Here is a 20,777-nt window from a genome sequence, read left to right as displayed (position 1 = left end):
TACACAGATAGCAGTCTTGGGGCTTTCTAGTCAGGGAATACCCTTGCCAAGGCTTTCAGATCACACCTACCCTTTTCCTTCACGAGGCGTGGCCAACCTTCATTTTTCTGGTACTGTGTCTCAGTGGACACCTCCAGTGTTCCGTGCTTCTGGGTGAGGAAGGGATAAGATCCTGGAGGTCCTGTACAGGATGCCCTGAACACTTTTAGCAGACATCCATGGGACCCCATAGCTCCAGAGAGAGGAGGTGTGACACCAAAGCTGTACCTGAGAGCTGGCCTTCTATGTCATTTTATTATTTCGTTGTGATGTTTGTTTTTGAGGCAGAGTCTCACTCTGTAACCCAGGCTGGCCTGGAACTTAGTATGTTGCCCAAAGTTGGCTTTGAACTCACAGTAGTTCTCCTGCCTCAGCTTCCAGGTATTGGGATTATAGGTGTGTGCCACTATGTCTGGCTTAAAGCCTTCACTAAAGAATTTGATTTTTAATCCCCAGAGGCCCATGCTTTCTCTTTGGGGAGGAGTTCAGTGCTGGTGAACACAGATGAAGGTGTTCATTGTTGTGACACCTGGCAACTGTGGTAACAGCCCTCCACCTCTCCCTTCACCTGTACCCACCCGGCTTGTCACATCTAGCTGCTTCCTAGCTACTTCCCATGAGCCAGTGCCCAGCCTGACTTTGGCTCTATGGAAGTCAGTCCACAGAGTGGCAAAGGCTATCTTCTCTCCCTCCTGCTGTGAATGCAGCAGAGTTAGTACTGTGTTTCAAGTCTTCCTAGTGTTCAGAGCTTTTGAGACTATTCAAATCTGGGGCCACATGGTCTCTGGAGACATAATGGGGCATGGGCTGTCCTCCTGGTAGTGGGGCAATGCTTCCTCAGAGGCGCTCTCTAAGCCATGCATTTTCCTGTCCCCTCCCAGATCTTCTGGGCATCCTTAGCTGAAGTGTCAGAGTCACAGCTGCTCAGATATGCTGAACGAGGGTCTATGAAGCAGAATTGAGGGGTGCAGTGGTAGATTCATTCAGATGCATTAGCGGGGTTTATTTGTGCCCCTAGCACTGCCTCATGGCCCAAAAGGCTCTTGGGCCTACGAAGCCCCTAGGCCTTCCCTGTCCATTTGTTCATCTGTCTATCTCTTTTCTCCCCTGGAATTTGTGTCCAAGGAGAACTTGGCCTGTGCCAGGGAATAGAGACCAGTTCTGAATGCATCTTGGAACTGACCCTCAGCCTCAGTTCTACACAATCAAGGCACTGCTCAAGTTGATCTCACAGTTTAGTCCTTACTACCCAAGAGTGGAGCCCAGAAGGCTTGGACACACCCCCCACCCAACACTGTGGAAAGAACCTCCTTGCAAGCAGAGCATCCAGATTTGGGGAGATTGTACTTAGTATGGCTTTAGTACAATTTACCCTAACCCAACGTGCGATAATTCTCTGGCCAGTGTTTCCCTTGGGGACATGGCTGCTGGACTGGATTTCAGTTGATGAAGGTATTGGCCCACAACAGAGCTGCTTATCTTGGTTGAAAGTGAACAGGTGCCCCAGTTAGGGATTCATTGGGTTGGCGGGACAAGAGAAGTCGAGATGTCCCTGTGTCTCCTTTGATGGCACCGAAGCTTGTCCCCAGAGACAGTTATCACTTTCCTTTGAGCTGTCTTCTGGTCTGTAAACAGGTCTGGTTCATCTGGACAAAGCTAAGAGTTTGGGTAGCTGTCCCATTTTAGAAGGATCTGGGAAGCCCAGGCTGGGATATTAGATGGATAACTAGCTCCTAAGCCAGTGGGCTCTGAAGCTCAGTCATGTGACCTAGCAGCCGCTTGTGCACCCTCAGGCTGCCCAGCAATGGCCTGCCTAGGCAAGTTGTTTTCTGCCATTTCTATTAAAGACATGGCTGTCTCAATGTCCACCTTACACTGCAGACTTGTACACATGCATTCTTCAATTTAACTGAAAATTTCACAAGACGGGTTGGAGAGATGGCTCAGCAGGTTAGGGGCGATGGCTGCCTTCCAGAAGACCTGTGTTGGGTGGCTCACAGCCACCTGTAATTCCCTCTCCAAGGGATCCAACACCCTCTTTTGCCCTCCAGGGGTGCTTGCACTCGTGTATATACCAACACGCATGACATAACAAAGATAAAAATAATTCTGAAAATAAGAAGTCCCAAAGGCCTTTCTCCATCGACCATCTTGCCGAATTGAAATCCATAAAGACTTTATCTTCTGACCCCAGAATGCTGTGTCCAGACCTCAGAGACAGGGAGGGCATGAGGTCAAGGCTTAGGCCTCTTTCTTGCTATAGTCCTCCCTTCAGTGTGGACCCTGACGCCCACTGGTCTAGGGCTCAGTGTAAGGCCTGCAGACTTTAAATCCAGAGCTCTCCACACTCTGTTTTGCTGTGAGACCCATGCTGTGGAGTTGGCGGCAGTTAGACTGCTCTGCCCTGTGCAGGCCTGAGCCACCCTCTGTCCTTTCAGGTTTAGGGGGTCTGTTTGTTCTCCGTGGAGACTGCCCTCTGGCCAGGCATTTAGTACTGTTCTTCTGCTGCTGGGCCTTCCCTGCCTGGTCTCAGGCTTCACGACATCCTCAGCCAGGCTTCTGTGTAAGCATTGCTCCGTGCCAGCCTTGTCATCATCCATAGGGAATGTGCCTATCCTCCATGCTCATTCTGTGCTCACCTAAACTGAGATGAGCCTCCTTCGTTGGGGTTTGGCTTCTCAGCTCTCGTATCCCCAAATCTCTAGTCTGTTTCCTATCATATTACACTGAGACTTTTGAATTTTATAGGCAACCTTATACCTGTTGCCTATAAAATTCAAAAGTCTCAGTGTAATATGTGTCCTCTGTTTCATGCCTCAAGCTTCCTGGCCCCAAGGTTTAGGCCCCTATCCATCTCATAGATATAGCAGGGACCCTATCTTTTTTTTTTTTTGTTTTGTTTTGTTTTTTTGGTCAGGCCTCTTTGCTATCCTTGTAGCTTCACTCTAGGGCCACCATGTTCCTCCTTGTTCCTTCCTCTGTTCCTGTGACCTCCACACTAAAGAACAGGGTAGGGTTCCAGGCTGAGTTACAGAGTACAGTCTGTGAGCCTTCCAGGATATGTGGTACTCTGTTCCAGGCCCCACGCATGGGCACCTTCATTGGAGTCTACCTGCCGTGCCTGCAGAACATCTTGGGTGTTATCCTTTTCCTGCGCCTGACCTGGATTGTGGGGGCAGCTGGAGTTCTGGAGTCCTTCCTCATTGTGTCCATGTGCTGTACCTGTGTGAGTATTCTCAGCTAGTCCTGGGGCAATTTCTCAGGAGCTGGTTGGGGCCTGAGAGACTACTACTGGGAAATCCAGGCCTGCCTTGTAGGCCCTTCTCTAGGAACCACCTCCTATAGAGGACTCAGGAAAGATGGGCTGTCCCATCCAGCCTGGCAAAGGCCAGGTTTCCCACTAGTCTGAGGGCCATATCTAGCTGCATCTGTGTTGGGGGTGACATTTCTACATCTGGGGACATTAGGGACTGAGGGCTGAGTGCTTCTTACTGGCCTATGACAAGACTACTCCTAGTTTGGAAGGGTCGTGAGCATTTTCAGGGCCTCTGTTGTAGAGAAAGGGACAAATTACAAGTTTCAAGTCCAGGCTCCAACACGTCTCCTTATTTCTTTTTCTTTTTCTTTCTTTTTTTTTTTTTATTTTACATATGAGTGCACTATCTGCATGTATACCAGGATGACAGAAGAGGGCTTGTAAGCCACCATGTGGTTGCTGGGGATTGAACTCTGGACCTCTGGAAGAACAGACAGTGCTTTTAACCTCTGAGCCATCTCTCCAGCTCCCCGTCTCCTTATTTCTAATGACATTTTTGTCACGCCTGGTTTACTTTTTTTATGCTCGCAACCTGTTTACCAGCCCTACTTTCTCCCCTTCCCCTATAGGAGGAGTATAAATTTGTTTTAGTTACTCAAGTGTCACCTGAACATGGGTCCTTTCTATAGGGAATTCTAATAATATGGTTGAATGGGAGCTTTTTTGACTCGCCACCTGACCGCTGTCCCAGGCTACCCACTGTCCTTTGACTGGCCAGTCTGTGGTGTCCCTTCAGGTCATCAGCCCATGCTTCCCAACCTGTCACTTCATGCGTCTGCCCCATCTGAGGCCATCCGAGGGCACTCCTCCATATTTCCTGACTGATCGCTCCATGTGGCCACCCCAGGCCTGTCCTCCAGTGATTCTGCGGGCACTTGAGGTTACCCATTCATTTATCACCTGAATGCCACTCTTTGTGGCTACTGGCATTCCCGGTACCCACAAATAAATTTTCCTGAGCAGAGGGTGGTTGCTGGAGACAAGGTGGATACAAAGTGAGGTCCCCTAGTGCCTGCTGGACTCTCGTGTAGATGAAGTGTCCCTCTTTGTGTCGCATGGGTTGACAGAGACATAGCCAGCACTGCTTCTGAGCCAGGCACCTAGGTGAGGTTCAACTTTCAGGACGGGGCTGAGCAGGATCTGACACCTGTGTTCTCTATGACTTTCGGGGGACTGGATGTGTGGAAAGGGTTGAAAGCCAGGAGGCCTGTGTTTCCTGGTCATTTAGCATCCTGAGGCTCAGCATGTGGGAACATCTTGGGTCAAATGTTTCCTGAAAGCGTTTGTCTCTCTTTGCAGACAATGCTGACTGCCATCTCCATGAGTGCCATCGCTACCAATGGTGTGGTCCCAGGTGAGGGTTCCAGTGCCTGTGGTCCTTGAGTTGGTTTATTGATCTTTTCAAAGTATTGGACAAGAGGTGTGCGTGTGTGTGTGTGTGTGTGTGCCGTTCTGCCTTGGGCTCATGGTGACAGTGACATCAACCATTTGTACTAAGATGGCACTGGGGTATTGTGCTACCCGTGGAGAGAGAGAGTGGCCCTCTCCCCAGAGGCTCTGGTATAGACACACACTCACTGCCTGCCTGCTCTTTGTTCTGAGGACAGAAACAACATCCTAGAGATGGATACAAGCCTAAGTAGACTGCAGGGCATCCTGAAGCTATGGCTCTTGTGTACTTTCCATGATACCACCGAGCACTGCTCTGTCCTTTGCATACAAGAGTTGGCAGGCCTGGGCCATTGTCTTTCACGTCTGAGGGCACAGCAGGTTCTCCTGAAGGCAGATGAGGTACTGCACCTGCCTGTGTCAGATGGTTCTCATCACACCTGAGCTAGCCTGTGCCCATGGGCAGTGTAGACATGAACTCATAGCCCGAGGCTTCCTAGTGGTCTTGTTTTGAGGGAAGACTGAAGCAGCTTGTCACGCCACCCCTTTTTGCGCAAATGCTCACTGTTCATGGTGAATGGCACTCCCTGACCTGTGTCTTCTTTACAGCGGGAGGCTCATACTACATGATCTCCCGTTCGCTGGGGCCTGAGTTTGGAGGGGCTGTTGGCCTCTGCTTCTACTTGGGCACAACGTTTGCAGGCGCCATGTACATCCTGGGTACCATTGAGATCTTCCTGGTGAGTCCATCTATGGGAGTCTTTCTTGCCCAGGCACTTTGCCCGTGAGCTCATCTGTATTTTCCCTCCGACTGACTTCTATTCTGTTGCTCTGGACATTTGGGCTCTCAAAGCTGCTATCTGGGCTGAGGGTCTGGGTCCCTGATGGGTGCAACCTCATAGTCTGTGCTGTTTTAGGAAGCGTGGCTGGAACTGGACTTGTGTCACTGGAGCAGGACTGTAGCCCTCGAGGCAAAGCAGTCCTGCTCATCACTGGTTCTTAGAGTCTGGCATGCAACTCCCATTGCAGAAGAGCTTCCCTACAACGTGAATTTGGGCTTATACTCAGTGTCTTGGTGGGCTTTGCAGCATACGTGTCTGTAGCCCCCCCCGGGTGCAGTGTGGTCAGCCTCGGTAAACCTTAACAATGAAGGTCCCAGGTTGAAACAAGGCTATGGCTGAGCCTTGACCTATCTCACAGAAGCTTGGGGAACTTGCTCTCTGTACTAGTTATTTTTCAGTTACTGTGATGAAATACCATTACAAACACAACGCAAGGAAGGGTTTATCTTGGCCTTCAGTTCAAGGTACTGTTCTTCATGACCAGGAAACCATGGGGCAGGAGCTTGAAGCAGCTGGTCACATTGCTTCAGCAGCCAGGGAGAAGAGAGATGAATCTTGATACTCACATAGACTTTCTTTTTCATTCAGTTCAAAATCCCAACCCAGGGAATGGTGCCATCCACTTTTAGGATGGGCCTTTCCACCTTTAATTAACTCAAGATGATCCCTCACTGATATGACCAAAGGCTAATCTAATGTGGATCACAGGTGTCCCCAGATACTTTTCTCCTAGATGATTCTAGATCCTGTCAATTGATACAATACTATAACCATCTCCATGGAGTTGGCTCTTTTTTCTCTAGTACCCAGGTCTCCCAGAACCTACAGAGAAGCCTTCCCATGCTTTCTAAGAAAGGCTTCACAGGGGAAAGTGCATATAAGTCCTGGGCTACAGACTAAGTGGGGAGGCTGTGGATTCTCACGCCCATTCCTAGAATCTGGTTGGTCTCTAAGGAAGTCCCATTCTTATAGTAGAGCAACTTGAAGGACACACTAGTGATCTGTAGCTCTCTCGAGATTGTGCTCAGCAGTCAGCTGGCATTAGTGAAGACAGAGGAGCTGCGCTGGGCTCTGCTGACACTGTTGGCAGGAGTCCTTGGCCCCTCACCACAAGGGTTCTCCCCTGCCTGTGAGTAACCTGACCAAGGCAGTCTGGCCACTAAGATAGCACAGTAGAGTTAGCTGCCAGCTTTCCTTCTTGGAGGCACCCATCTCCTGTACTGGTGGTTACAATCTGGCGGGCAGTTTGAGAAAACTGGACAGGAATGACTGTAGGCCTGATGCCCTGGGTCCATCTTGGATGGCACACAAGATTCTGTCTCAGTGTTCCCAGTGGCCTCAAGCCTAACAGGCTTTCTTTGCCAGCATCAGAGAGGGAGCCAACATGAGGTCAAGGCTGGGTGAGTTCCTGGACAGGACCTTCCTTGCTGATCAGTCTTATTCCCACAGACCTACATCTCTCCAAGTGCGGCCGTCTTCCAGGCAGAGACGGCAGATGGTGAGGCAGCAGCACTGCTGAACAACATGCGTGTGTATGGCAGCTGTGCGCTGGCACTCATGGCAGTGGTGGTCTTTGTCGGTGTCAAATATGTCAACAAGCTGGCACTGGTCTTCTTAGCCTGTGTTGTGCTTTCCATCCTGGCCATCTATGCTGGTGTCATCAAGACAGCCTTCGCCCCACCTGACATCCCGTGAGTCCCAGGCCATCCTGGTGGGGTGGGGGATGGGGAAGGCCTTGATCTTGCAGTGTTCTCCCAGGGGCTAGGCCTCTTGTTTCTCTCTCCTCAGCTTCTCTGGGGAAGAACATGGAGGTGTCCTTGATAGTCACTTACTCCTGGCTTCCAGTGTGGTTTTTAGGAACTTTGGAGGAGTATGGAGTGGTCACAGTGCCCATGCAGCTGTTTCTGAGTATATCTATGAGGTCAGGAGGCCAGGGAAGGTTGTCCATAGTTCAGAGTGGCCAGTAGTCCCTTGGACAGTATATTGGTTATTTTTTGGTTGCTGTGATAAAGCACCTTGATTAGAAACAAGCTATGGAAGAAAGGGTTTAATTTGGCCTACAGTTCTAGAGGGTTCCATTGGGAGTCCATCATGGCAGGAAGAAATGGCAGCAGGAATAGGAAGCTGTGAGAGCACATTCTCCAACCTCAAACATGAATCAGAGAGAGCAATGGGGTGAGACTGACAAAGTCTATTCCCAATAACATAACTTCCTGCAACAAAGGCCGTGTGTCCTGAACCTCCCCAAACAGCACCACCAACTGGGCAGCAAGTGTTAAATGTCTGGGCCTATGGGAAAGGTTCTCTTTCAAAACACCCCAGTCAGGTGGTTGAGTTTTTCTAACCCATTCTTATCTCATGAGACATGGCTTCCTTATCTTCATAGAAACCCCTCAAATAGGCTGGCTCTCGTAAACCAAGGTAAGGTGTCCAGCATCATAGCAAGTGAGTGAGTGAGTGAGCATGGGACCAAGATGGGTCTAGGCATGTTGGGACTGACCAAAGCTATGGTCCTTGGTAGGGAATATGGGAGCCAGGATGGGAAGAAACCCCCAGAGCTGTGGCTCTGGCTACCTTCCTTCCACAGCGAGTTGCCCCAGGCAGGAGGAGGACGTCCCTGACCAACTGAGGGCTTGTATGTGAGATCAGTCCCACACTGCTAGAATGTGACTGGATGATTGCTCCTGACATGTGGCCCCTTCAGTAACATGGGTCAGGAACATTAGAGCTACTGGGGAGGCACCCCAAGTCAGCTGGGCACAGTGTTGAAAACAAGCTCTGCCCTTCCCTGCTCCAGGGTCTGTCTTCTTGGGAACCGCACGCTGGCAAATCGCAACTTTGAGACCTGTGCCAAAATGCAGGTTGTCAGCAATGGTACGGTGACTACTGCGCTTTGGCGCCTCTTCTGCAATGGCTCCAGCTTGAGTGCCACCTGTGATGAGTACTTTGTACAGAACAACGTCACTGAGATCCAGGGCATCCCTGGTGTGGCCAGCGGTGTCTTCCTGGGTGAGTGCTGGTGGGGAAGGTTGCGGCCACTGCCCTGGCTTGTTTGAGGCTACTCTTAGAGCTCTGGTTCCCAATTCCCTGGGTCCTGTCCAGCCAAACCCTAGGCTGGAACAGCCCTCATTTCCTGCACATCATCTGGGTAAGGCCAGGCGTTCAGTCTTTCTTTCTTTGAGGCAAGTACTCACTTTGCAGCCCAGCATGGCCTGGAAATTGCTATGTTGCCCTGATTGGCCCAGAACTCATGGTACTATCCCTGTTGTTACCTCTCACATACAGGGATAACAAATAGGGAACAACTTCATCTTAGAGGGAAGAAAACATTCCTGGGGGAGTGCATACTTGGTCCTAGTAGTCTACCCTGTGTGAGGTTGGGGTTCTGTATGCACCCTCCAATGGTGTGGTGTGATGTCAGTGGTCAGCTGAAGGCTGTGTCTGGGTGATGGGAGAGAAACACATGGGTTCCCTACCCATAGGACCAAGATCTCTGGAGAAAGCAACCTCCAAAAAGTCTCAAGGGAGGCAGCAAGGGCACGTGGATGGTTGGGTGGATGGATGGATGGCGACAGTTGCTGGCTGGAGGCCACCTATGGAGAGGTCCCTATAGGGGTGTTCACAGTCAGTGTAAAACTGCACTGGGCCAGGCTGGAATGCAGTGGAGAGTGAAGGTGGCCACACGTCCTGGGTCACTGGAGGGGCTAATATGGTTACAGGCTCTGTGTCCTGCCTTGTTGTTGTTGGGCTCCCAGCAGGGAGGGCACCAGGATTGTGGGCAGCACGTGAATGCTGTGTTCCAGGACCCTCCCCTAGTGCTGAAACCTCATGTTGAGGTCCTCACAAGCTGAGTGTCCTTGACTGAAATCAGAGCCCTGAAAGAACCGCCAGCAATTGTGAGTGGAGATGCTGGGTGTGGACAGTCCAGTGAGCAGTCCCCACAGAAGACCGAGGAATCCTAATAGGAGGACTACTGGTGCTGACTTTCCTGATTACAGATAACCTGTGGAGCACATATTCGGACAAGGGGGCATTTGTGGAAAAGAAGGGCGTGCCCTCCACGGCTGTGCCTGAGGAGAGCCGTCCTGGTGGATTACCGTATGTCCTCACGGACATCATGACCTACTTCACCATGCTAGTTGGCATCTACTTCCCCTCTGTGACTGGTGAGGCTCTCACCCTCCCCTTCCTGGTCTCTGCGTTTCTCTGTGTAGCTCTCTCTGACTGTCTTCGCATCTTTTTGTTACTGTCTCTTGGTCTGTCTCTATTTTTCTGGTCTCTGTGTGTATGTTTCTCTGTTTCTGTCTTTCAGTCCTTAGAGACCACCTTTCCATCAACCAGTAGCGGTACTGCCTTATCTTTTCTGATGTACAGATGAATCTTTCTGTGGGCAGCATCCTCTAGTTGTTGTGTCACTGTCATTCCTCTCTACTCTCTGCAGGGATCATGGCAGGATCCAACCGCTCTGGGGACCTCAAGGATGCCCAAAAGTCTATCCCAACAGGAACCATTCTGGCCATCGTGACTACGTCTTTCATTTGTATCCTTAAAGAGTCCCTAGCCAGAGGTTTTGAACTCTGGCCCTGCTGCCTTTGCTCAAGTCCCCTCATTCACATCCCATTGTACCCCTCCATGGTACACTGTCCAGATTTAGGCCCTGAGCACAGCCTGCCCTATGTGTAGCTGAGGCAGCCCTACAGGATGTGCCATAGTACCTGGATCTTCCAGTTTTCTTATGCTTGCATTTGACACAATGTCCCTTAAAAAATTGAAGAGAGGACTAGGAGTTATAGTTCAGTGGTAGTTCAGGCCAGCATGCACAAGGCCCTGGCTTTAAATCTCCAGTAATACCAAAGGAAAAAGAAACACAATACACCATTGGATTGGTGTATGACACTAAAGGTGTACAGTCTTGGTTGGATGTAGTGTGGTATGAGGGATTTTCACACTTGGTTTTGGTGAAACTGACATTCCAGGAGTCCTGTGTCCTCTGAGCAGGGCGGTTATGGGCACCAGCCAAACATCTTTCGAGTATCCTGTGGCTGAATTTTGAGTAGCTAGACAAATGTGAGGACAGTTCATGCAGGACTGTGGGGACAGACTGTGGGTATGCGATTATCTCAGCATTAGGTGCCTGGGTAGAGGGTTGCTCCAGGCCCATGCGATGGGACCCACTGGCCAACGTGCATCTCCCTGCAGCTTGCGTGCTATCCTTTGCCCCAGGACTGTCCATTCCTTGACTTCAATTCAGATCTTTCCTGCATAGTGCTGTTTGGGGCCTGCATCGAAGGTGTGGTCTTGCGAGATAAGTACGTTGGGTTTTTTACTATCTGAACTGACTGTAGTTGGTATTGTCTTTCCTGAGGGGGACTTCAGCTTTGAAATTAAATTGCTCCAGGCCTCACAGTTGTCTATGAGCTAAAAGGTCTTATGGGATGGGGGTCACGTTGCCTGTCTGACTAAAGTGGTGATGTGTCCCCCTTTTCTGGAGCCTCAAGGCTACTCGGCAAAGTTGAGGCCTGACGAAGCTGGGAATGGGGAATGAACACAGGTGTGGGAACGGGAGCAATGGGACCTAGGGACCCCAGCCCTGCTGCTGAGTCAGTAGAACCTGCGTGTGGACTATTGTGGACCCTTCCTTCTTAGGGCACAAGTTTGTCAGAATTTCAGGGCTTCAGGTATTCTTATAAACTGCATGGTGAAAAAGAGTATAGTACTGTCAGACCTACAGAGATACGACCTCTGCAGAAATGGTGGTGGCTAGCACCACTTTGGTATCAGCCAGGCCTTCCTTCCTGTTCCTGAGAGGATTCTAGGGGAACCAAAGCCCCTTCTGAGGCTGCCAAGCTGGCTGGGTCCTAGTTGGGTTGGGCCTCTAAGGATGGGCTCTTTATCTTCCTTCTCCCCAAGCCCAGGGGTTCACACTCAAATAGGGGACAGAGATTTTTTTTTTCTTCTTCTTCTTCTTCTGTCTTCAGATCACTTTTTGGAAGCTCTACTGACCTCTTTCCCTGCTCATCTATAGGTTTGGCGAGGCCCTGCAAGGGAACCTGGTCATTGGCATGCTGGCCTGGCCATCCCCTTGGGTCATCGTCATTGGCTCCTTCTTCTCCACCTGTGGCGCTGGCCTGCAGAGCCTGACTGGGGCACCCCGCTTGCTGCAGGCCATTGCACGTGATGGCATCATCCCCTTCCTGCAGGTGAGTCCTCTGCTCAAGCTGCAGCAGGTGATGCTGGTTACCCTGAGGATAGGCATTAGGATGTCAGGTTTGGTGTGTATGGATCTCTAAGAGTCTGTCCTGCGGAGCTGGGCCTATAGAATGAAGCTAGGGGACATCTGTCCTGCCTGTGGACTCCACTGGTCATCTCTCATACTCGCTGCTGGGCTGAGGGTGCAGTTCCAGGGAAGAGGCTGTCCAGCACTTTAACGGCCTTTTTCATGGACCATATTTGTCCATGTGACCTACTGAGGCCCTGCCAAGGATGGTCCCAGTGATGTTAACTAGGGACTTGGTATCCTTGGACCTGGTGTCTGCAGCTGGGACTGAAGTTCCCAGAGTGATCCTAGAGGTGCAGGATGTAATAAGAATCCTGGGATTATGTCATCAAAGTGTCATAGCTCAATGGCTTAAACCAGAGGAAAATTCTGGAGGCTGGAGGTCCAGCGAGGGCATTGGCCATACAAAAGGGATATGAAGATAGAAACAAACAAACAAACATGGAAGACTGGGTGTGGCAGGGCTGTCCCCCTGAGCCTATCTGTATCGCTGTTGGGTTTTCTTTTGGACCTGGCTGCATACAGCACAGTGACTTGTGACTAAAGCTAGGTTTTGTTTGTAAGTCTTGAAGACTTTAGGTGACGCTGCCTCGTAGATGTTCCATTCACACGGTTAGGCATTTTCCTGCCCAACCCACCTACCCCTCTCTCCATACTGCAGGTGTTTGGCCATGGAAAGGCCAATGGGGAGCCCACATGGGCCCTGCTGCTTACGGCCCTCATCTGTGAGACAGGCATCCTCATCGCCTCCCTGGACAGTGTGGCCCCCATCCTGTCCATGTGAGTACCCTGCAAGGACATCAGGGAGGAGGGTGTGAGGAGTTGGCTATTTTTCCTTCCTATTTGCATGTGGTATAAAGAATAAACACAGAGGGCAGGCACAGAAGGCCAGGTAGTTGAGCTGTGGGCACAGAGCTGTTGGGCCTGCAGAGGCCAGTGTGCTTGGGCAGACAGATGCTATGGTAGGGGCAATGGCTGCTTCTGTGGTACGTGGCCGGGGACAGTAGAGGATGTGACCTGTTCATAGGGTTCCTCAGCTGCTGTGCGGAGGCCCGTAGAGGAGGAGCTCTGTGTGAACAGGGAGGGTCTCCCTAAGAAGTGGTGAGCAGCATGCAGTAGGGCAGCAGCAGGATACAGCTATGCTACCCTGGGTGTCAGTGCCTCACTGCGCCTTCTGCTCCAGGTTCTTCCTCATGTGCTACATGTTCGTGAATCTGGCCTGTGCTGTACAGACTCTGCTGCGCACACCCAACTGGCGTCCACGCTTCAAGTTCTACCACTGGTAAGGCCTGCTGTGTGGCTGCCCTGAGGGACCCACAGGCCTGAGAACATGCCATCTCATCTGGAGGCTGCCTGCCGTGGGGCTTAAAACTGTTTTTGTGGAAGGAGCCCCAGTGAAGTCCATGAGACCATGGTCCTGCCCTGGCCTCTGAGCTTTAAGGAAGGTCTGACTGGTACTTGCATTCCTGGGTATGCATGTGATTCTTGTATCAGCCTGGTCCTCTCTGGCCAGGAATGTAGCTCCCAGGGCTGCCAGTCTTCTCAAGACTCCTTTCTAGCACAGAGCTGGGTGGGTGGCTGGAGCCCATTCTGTGCTCTGCATGTGGCTGGGTGTCTTATGCACCTCGGGAGGGAAACAGGCAGTTGCACCGTCCTTAGGGTGCAGTTTTGCTGTGCTACAGCAGGGTCCCTGGGAGGCATTTCATATTTCACAGATGCCTGAGTGGCAGGCCTGATGGGCAGGTCATGAGCCGATAGTCTGTTAAAGGAGGATTTTCATAATGGGGAAGGTGCTGTTTGTGAAGTCATCTTTAAGGTCCCAGTTGGGGGGCTTGATGGGCCTGTTCTGAGCTTCATGTCCATTAGGACCCTCTCCTTCCTCGGGATGAGTCTCTGCCTTGCCCTGATGTTCATCTGCTCCTGGTACTACGCCCTCTTCGCCATGCTCATTGCTGGCTGCATCTACAAGTACATTGAGTACCGCGGGTGAGTGGCAGCCCCTCAGATAGATAGTTATGACCCCACACATTGCTCTTGCCCACACAGAGCCAGGCCGGTTCCTTGACCTGGGCCCTGCCTGTGGCATGAGTCCGGGTGCTGTTGAGGAGGTTCACGGAGTCCTAGGTGGCTTGCCATCCCCTAGCCCCAGCCAGCCCCAGCCTCGGGTATATGCTGGTTTCCTGCCCGGGAGTTATTGTACGAAAAGCTGGGCAGGTTTTTTTGTTTGTTTGTTTTTGAATTTCACATTGTTCTAATTTAGTAGCAGGCACATCTACAGCTGCATCTGTGGCACATTTGTGGCAGCTGTAACTGTTGCAGTCTGTTTAAGGAACTGCACACTCTGTCAACCATAGCACTGATAGGTGATTGTAAACATGTACACACACCCTGGACAAGAATGGCATGTCCCAGGAGCGGCATTACGCTTCAGTGTTCCATCCCCACAAAGTTACCTTTGTCCTTCCCTGACAGTTCTGTTCCCACTCTGGGCCTTGAGACCAATCTAGTTCAGCGCTTCCAAGTCATTTTTCCCTGGTGTCCCCAGTGATCAGAACCACAAAGGAAGCCCCGCTTCTTGTACCTTTCCATTTCACCCTGCTTGTCTTGGGAATCCCCTTCCTGTCTTGGGTTTACAGAAACTCTGTGAATGTCCCAGCTAGTTGAACATTCTCAGAGGGCTGCTGAGACAAGGTGGCCTTCCACTGTACCCACACAGGGCTGAGAAGGAGTGGGGTGATGGCATCAGGGGCCTGTCACTGAATGCTGCTCGCTACGCCCTGCTGCGTGTGGAACACGGGCCCCCACACACCAAGAACTGGAGGTGAGTATGCCCCACAGCCCCAGTCCCACGGTAGCAGAATGGGGCAAAGACACTTACCCTGGGCAGCGCCGTCTCAGAAGCTTTTTGGTCCTCTGGGGAGAGATTGGACAGGGCATCATTGCCTGAGAATGGAAGAATAGCCAGTTAGGAATCCTGATATCCAGCAAGCCACCCACCCGTAGTATGATCAGAGGCCTACCTCTCTAAGGGAGCTTCCTCTGTCCTAAGGCCAAGCAAAGCACCCTTAGGTGGGCACCTGGCGCTTCAGACACAAGGCCTGTACTTGCCTCACATGCTCATCCTGCCTGTCTTGTGTCACCTGTTGTTCCCACCCCACCCGTTCTTCCTGTGCCGTCTGTCTGCTTGCTCTTCCCATCAGTCAGCTTGATGAGTGTCGGAACCCTGGCCGTGTGTTGCTCTTGTAACTCCTGTCCCTGCCTGTCCTACCACAGGCCCCAGGTGTTGGTGATGCTGAACCTGGATTCTGAGCAGTGTGTAAAGCACCCCCGCCTGCTGTCCTTCACCTCACAGCTGAAGGCTGGCAAGGGCCTGACCATCGTGGGCTCTGTGCTGGAGGGCACCTACTTAGACAAGCATGTGGAGGCCCAGAGGGCTGAAGAGGTAGGCAGGTGGAGTCGGGTGAATGAGGTCAGGGTTAACAACCACCTGAGGCGGACTGAGCCATGTCCTGCACCTCAAGGCTCAGGAGCGCAGTCTGTGCATATGCTGCCTCCTGTTTCTACCAAGGTGGTTACTGAGTCTGAAATGGTCGGAAATAAGACATGAAGAAATGAGGTGGGTGGTCTCCTGAGACAGAGGGGCAGTGACTGCCTATTCCACTCAGCTGCTGCTGTGGGACTGGAGCACCCAGGGCCTAGCCTTGGCACTCTGTCCCCTGTGCCTGTCACTGCTCCCTGTGTACCCCAGCTCCGTCTAGCAGGCAGACATTGTGAGTGGTGAGGCTGTGTGCTGCCAGATGTCTGGATGAGGGTGAGTAGCCAGAGCCTGCTCTTGCAGCTGGCGGTGCCATCTCTGCTGCCTGCTGCCACAGTCTGTTGACCCTGTAACCCCTCAGTTCCTACACTTGCTTTTTTATTTCTCTGCTTTCAGATTGTGACAGGAAACCTCCAGCCTAAGCAGAAGCAGAGCAGTCCCCTCAGGTCCACCTCTAGCCTCTGCTGTCCTCAAAGGCCAGTGTCCTGTCACCTCGGGTGTCTAGCTACTCAGCTTGTCAGAAACATTTTTTACTTCTCTCCATTTGTTTGTGAACCTTAACCTAAGGCCCCACCATAGCTGCATGCCCAGAGGTCACCCTCTCCTCTGGAGGGGGCTCTCCATATCTGATCTTGTTTGTGCTTCCTGCCGTCTTTATGTCTGAGTCCAACCCATGTCAGGCGGTAAGACTGCTCAGAGGAGTGACTGGCACGATGGGGATGGCTGTTGATGACCTAGTCTTCAGTGATAATTCTATAGCACTTTAATGATGACATCACTTGCCTGGCCAGCCTCTCAGGCCACTGAAATTCAGCAGGTTCAAAGAGAACAAGAGAACAAGAGTTGTCCATCAGCATATGGATCCTTAGGGCTAAGCACTGGCTGCTGTTGACTGCAAACCCATGAAATTTTTTTAAATTTAATTTAATTTTATTAATTATACTTTATTCACTTTGTATCCCCCCATAAGCCCCTCCCTCCTCCCCTTCTAGTCCCACCCTCCCTCCCTCTTCTTCACACATGCCCCTCCCCAAGTCCACTGATAAAGGAGGTCCTCCTCTTCTTCCTTCTGATCCTAGTCAATCAGATCACATCAGGAGTAGCTGCATTGTCATCTTCTGTGGCCTGGTAAGGCTGCTCCCCATCAGGGGGAGGTGATCAAAGAGGAGGCCAATCAGATTATGTCAAGGCAGTCCTCTTCCCATTACTATGTAACCCACTTGGACACTAAACTGCCATGGGTTACATCTGTGCAGGGGTTCTAGGTTATCTCCATGCCTGGTTGGAGTATGAATCTCTAGGAAGACCCCTGTGTTCAAATTTTCTGATTCTGTTGCTCCCCTTGTGGGGTTCCTGTCCTCTCCAGATCTTACTATTTCCCACTTCTTACATACTCTGCCCAACAGTTGGCCATAAGTCTCTGCTTTGATAGTCTGCAGGGCAGAGCCTTTCAGAGGCCCTCTGTGGCATTCCTAGGTTGTTTCCTGTTTTCTTCTTCTTCTGATGTCCATCCTCTTTGCCTTTCGGGATGGGGATTGAGCATTTTAGTCAGGGTCTTTTCTCTTAAATAGTTTCTTTAGGTGTACAGATTTTAGTAGGTTTATCTTATGTTATATATCTATATGAGTGAGTGAGTATATACCATGTGTGTTTTTCTGTTTCTGGGACAGCTCACTCAGGATGAATTTAAGCATCCCATGAATTTAAACATCCTAGCTATTGTCCTTAACGATGGATGGTTTTCTGTCTTGTCCTTTGATTTCTGACCTGAAGCTGGTCTGAGGGACATTCTGTTATGGGGGAGGGGTGGCTCTGTCTTGGCAATGCTCTTCTTTTTATTCTGTGATATTTCTTGGGCACAAAGACACCAGTGTCTGCTTTAAGCACTGCCATGCACATGTCCTTTCCAGTTGTCTTCCTCCACAATTTGGAGGAAATCCCTAGAGCTTAGGCCACCCCTTAGACAGATTGTAAGGTATGCATGGACTCCTGTTGTTTGATCTCACTGCTAGCACATAGGAAAAAGGTGTTTGTGTTGAAGTGAGTTCCTGCTGGGGGCCCTCTGACCCCGCTTTCAGTCTCCATTCTGATAAGACGTGGGAGAACACCCTTAGCTTTCTCATTTAGATTCTTTTGTACTCTGTAGTGCTGGGGGTGGGACCTACCCACGTGTGCTAGACAGGTGCTCAGCCACGAGCCACACCCAGACCCGGATGGATGCTTTTAATCTCTAAGTACTTTTAGGCAGGAGGTTCTAAAGAACACATGTTGAAAAGCAGAAGGCAAGTATTTGCCTCTGCTGGTGGCCACAGGAAAGGCTTTAGCTTTGGAAGAAGTAATTTCTATTGATAGCAAAAGCAAGAAGGGGCTGCCCAAGGGCTCCATCTGTCCCTTGTGACAGCCTCTGGGACCTGTGCCCCTTTTCTGATGGAGCTCTGTGCTCCAGTCAGACTGTTGTTGGCGTGTGAAAATGAGGACAGCTTGGAAAAGCCTTTTTAAATGATCTTGGGTAAGAAACTTAAGACTTGGCATTTCCTTAGCTTACCAGGGTTAGCGTTACTTTCCCTCTACTGCAACAACTGCATGAGAGGGCTTGAGGGTTTGAGTCACCCCATTCTTCCCTAACTGGGGTCCCATCGTCCTCACCTGTGAGGTTTCCCTGCTCACAGTGGCCTGGGCAGGTGTGCTGACTTCCTGTCTGGACCAGGTGCCTGCCTGGTCAGGAGTTTCTCTGTAAGGCAAGAACTAAGACCCAGCCCCCGCAAAGCACTGTTGCAGCCAGTGTCAGGGACACAGGCATCATTCAGCCAGGGCAGCAGCGTGTTAGTGCCCTGCACGACAGGTATATCCTTCTGGTTTGTGCTTCGCAGCCTTCTCTGTGCTGTGACCTTTAGCCAGCTTCAGCCTGTAGGAGAAGAGTAGCCCTGCCACATGCCATCGTGCTGAGTCAGCCTCTCAGGACTTCTCTTATGTGCCCCATCGAGGGCACTGTCCTTTCCTTCCTGCCTGGGAACAGCTGTGTCCCTGTGACCACACCTCCTGCCTGGGCTGCCTCCCACTCACTGGCATGTTCCCCTTTTAGGACAGTATGTTTAGAGTGTTCCTGAATTATACAGAATTCTATAAGTAGAACATATCTGTGTGAACCTGGTCTACCCTGGAGGGTTGGTGGAAGTGAACAGGAAGCAAGGGAGGAGATAAAAGAGACTGGCTGGGAATCATGTTTACAGCTTTAGTTGTGGAGCCTTAGTACAGGGCAGGGCCACTGTGGGGCTGACGGAGGAGGTAGTTGAAATCAGGCAAAGGACGGGAAAGAGTGTGTCCTGTGACTAGTGAAGCAACTCCAACTGTAAGGTATGGGCAGGGTGGCCTCAAATGTATGTCCTGCCTCTTCTAGCTTCAGGCATCTCTAGGCTGGAAGTGGCATCTTTTGGGCCTCAGCCTCTGCTTTCACTTGGCTGCCTTCCTTCTGTGTCAGATCTCTCTTGCCTACCTTTTCAGGGTTAATTGCTACTGGGTTCATGGTCCCATAGAACAGTCAGGATTCCTCTGCAAGTATACTTTTCCAAGTAAGGTCATATTTTCCTAGCTTGGCTATAGCATGGTCATAGTGAACCCCCTTTTGGGAACAGCGTTCAACCCCTCACTTCCTAGTTTCCCAAGCACATCTATCTACCTCCCGTGCCAACTATATTCATCTCATTACAGGCTCTCCAAAGTCTTGACACTAAGTCTGACTTTCATCACAGACTACACGGAGAGGGACTCCTGTGCCTACTGTGAGATGCAGGAAATGTGTGCCTAATGGTGATGTGGCCTTCCTGTTCTAAAAGGGAAAGTGCAGAGGCATGCGGGTCACCATTCACATGAGTGTGAAGTCTAGTAGGGCACCTGACACCCTGTACCCAGGGAGACCTAGTAGCCTGGCCATAGAAGAAGGACAGTATCGCCAGGACTGCTGATTAGTGAGTGGTGTGCCCTGAGTCATAGTGTCCAACCTCGCCATTGACCCCAAGCTGCTAGGGGGAGGGAGGAGCTGTCCTGGAAGGTGCCTGACATAGTGATAGAATGATGGAAGTAGACAGGCGTGGAGACTGACACTATGGCTTGTCTGATAGTGCTTGCTGGAACCCTCGATTTGCTCAAGGGCTGTTAAAGTCAACCTCTGAAACGTGACCCATGAGCATTTGATGCTTACTGCCTCATAGGACCCTACCTTCAATCCAAGTGATAAAGGATGTCTGGAAAAGTCAGAGATACCCTGGTGGTGACCCTCCTTGACACCTGCACACAGCTGTGCCTCATGGTATCACATTCACTTTGTCTCTTACACATGTGTGCAAACACACATGGCCAGCACCTCCTCAAAGTCTCCATCCTGAATGCCAGGATATGGCGTATGTGTGGGATGGACATGGCTCCCGTGATGTGTGTCTCAGCTCCGTGTTCTGATACGCACCCCCAACATCTCCCGCAGAATATCCGGTCTTTGATGAGTGCAGAGAAGACGAAAGGCTTCTGCCAGCTGGTGGTGTCTTCCAACCTGCGGGATGGCGCCTCCCATCTGATCCAGTCAGCTGGCCTTGGTGGCATGAAACACAACACTGTCCTCATGGCCTGGCCGGAGTCCTGGAAGCAGGCGGATAACCCTTTCTCCTGGAAGAACTTTGTGGGTGGGTGTGACAACCATTTCCCCCGCCCCAGGTTTCATGATAGCCCCACCTGTGTTACTGTCACACCCAAGTGTCTGGCCAGAGAGTATACACAACCCTCTGGAGATCGTGGAGTAGTTGATGATGTGAAAGTTGCTCTTTGGTGCCCTCCCCGCCCTCTGAAGGGAAGCTAACGCCTCCCCCATCCCACCCCACCCCCACCATGAGATCCTGTGGTCTAACTGGCATTGGTAACTCACCCGTGGATGCCTCTCTCTACAGACACCGTCCGTGACACGACAGCAGCGCATCAGGCATTGTTGGTGGCCAAAAACATTGACCTGTTCCCGCAGAACCAAGAGCGCTTCAGCGATGGTCACATTGACGTGTGGTGGATCGTGCACGACGGAGGCATGCTTATGCTTCTGCCCTTCCTGCTGCGCCAGCACAAGGTGCCTGCCGCAGGGCCAGGGGGCGGCAGCCAGGCCACAGGGCCACCGCTACCTGGAGGGCACAGCCTTGCCTGAGTCCCTGCAGAAACGACCCTTCCCTTTCCCAGGTGTGGCGGAAGTGTCGCATGCGCATCTTCACCGTAGCCCAGGTCGATGATAACAGCATCCAGATGAAGAAGGACCTGCAGGTGTTCCTGTACCATCTCAGGATCAGCGCTGAGGTGGAGGTGGTGGAGATGGTGCGTGCGCAGCAGCGTGCGCTGGGTGGGCGGGGC

The 20,777-nt window shown here is 51.3% G+C and overlaps 1 protein-coding gene across 2 annotated transcripts in view; it reads left to right on the top strand.

The window, feature by feature from the left end:
- The window catches only part of Slc12a7 (solute carrier family 12 member 7), a 76,666-nt gene that overhangs the window by 44,695 nt on the left and 11,194 nt on the right, over positions 1–20,777 (top strand). For both annotated transcript variants that reach the window (XM_060380355.1, XM_021631412.2), the window contains exons 4-20: positions 3,119–3,265; positions 4,655–4,709; positions 5,354–5,484; positions 7,036–7,277; positions 8,384–8,595; positions 9,585–9,752; positions 10,028–10,126; positions 10,838–10,895; positions 11,612–11,786; positions 12,525–12,643; positions 13,047–13,145; positions 13,730–13,849; positions 14,580–14,684; positions 15,137–15,305; positions 19,876–20,071; positions 20,333–20,502; positions 20,610–20,741. In XM_060380355.1, the coding sequence (XP_060236338.1) occupies positions 3,119–3,265; positions 4,655–4,709; positions 5,354–5,484; positions 7,036–7,277; positions 8,384–8,595; positions 9,585–9,752; positions 10,028–10,126; positions 10,838–10,895; positions 11,612–11,786; positions 12,525–12,643; positions 13,047–13,145; positions 13,730–13,849; positions 14,580–14,684; positions 15,137–15,305; positions 19,876–20,071; positions 20,333–20,502; positions 20,610–20,741 (2,397 nt within the window). The remainder of the gene's footprint in view (positions 1–3,118; positions 3,266–4,654; positions 4,710–5,353; positions 5,485–7,035; positions 7,278–8,383; positions 8,596–9,584; positions 9,753–10,027; positions 10,127–10,837; positions 10,896–11,611; positions 11,787–12,524; positions 12,644–13,046; positions 13,146–13,729; positions 13,850–14,579; positions 14,685–15,136; positions 15,306–19,875; positions 20,072–20,332; positions 20,503–20,609; positions 20,742–20,777) is intronic.

This window comes from Meriones unguiculatus, chromosome 3 (genome assembly GCF_030254825.1).
Source record: "Meriones unguiculatus strain TT.TT164.6M chromosome 3, Bangor_MerUng_6.1, whole genome shotgun sequence".
Taxonomy (NCBI): domain Eukaryota; kingdom Metazoa; phylum Chordata; class Mammalia; order Rodentia; family Muridae; genus Meriones; species Meriones unguiculatus.
Note: the sequence above shows the minus strand (reverse complement) of the source record. Positions and strands in the feature narration are given on the sequence as shown.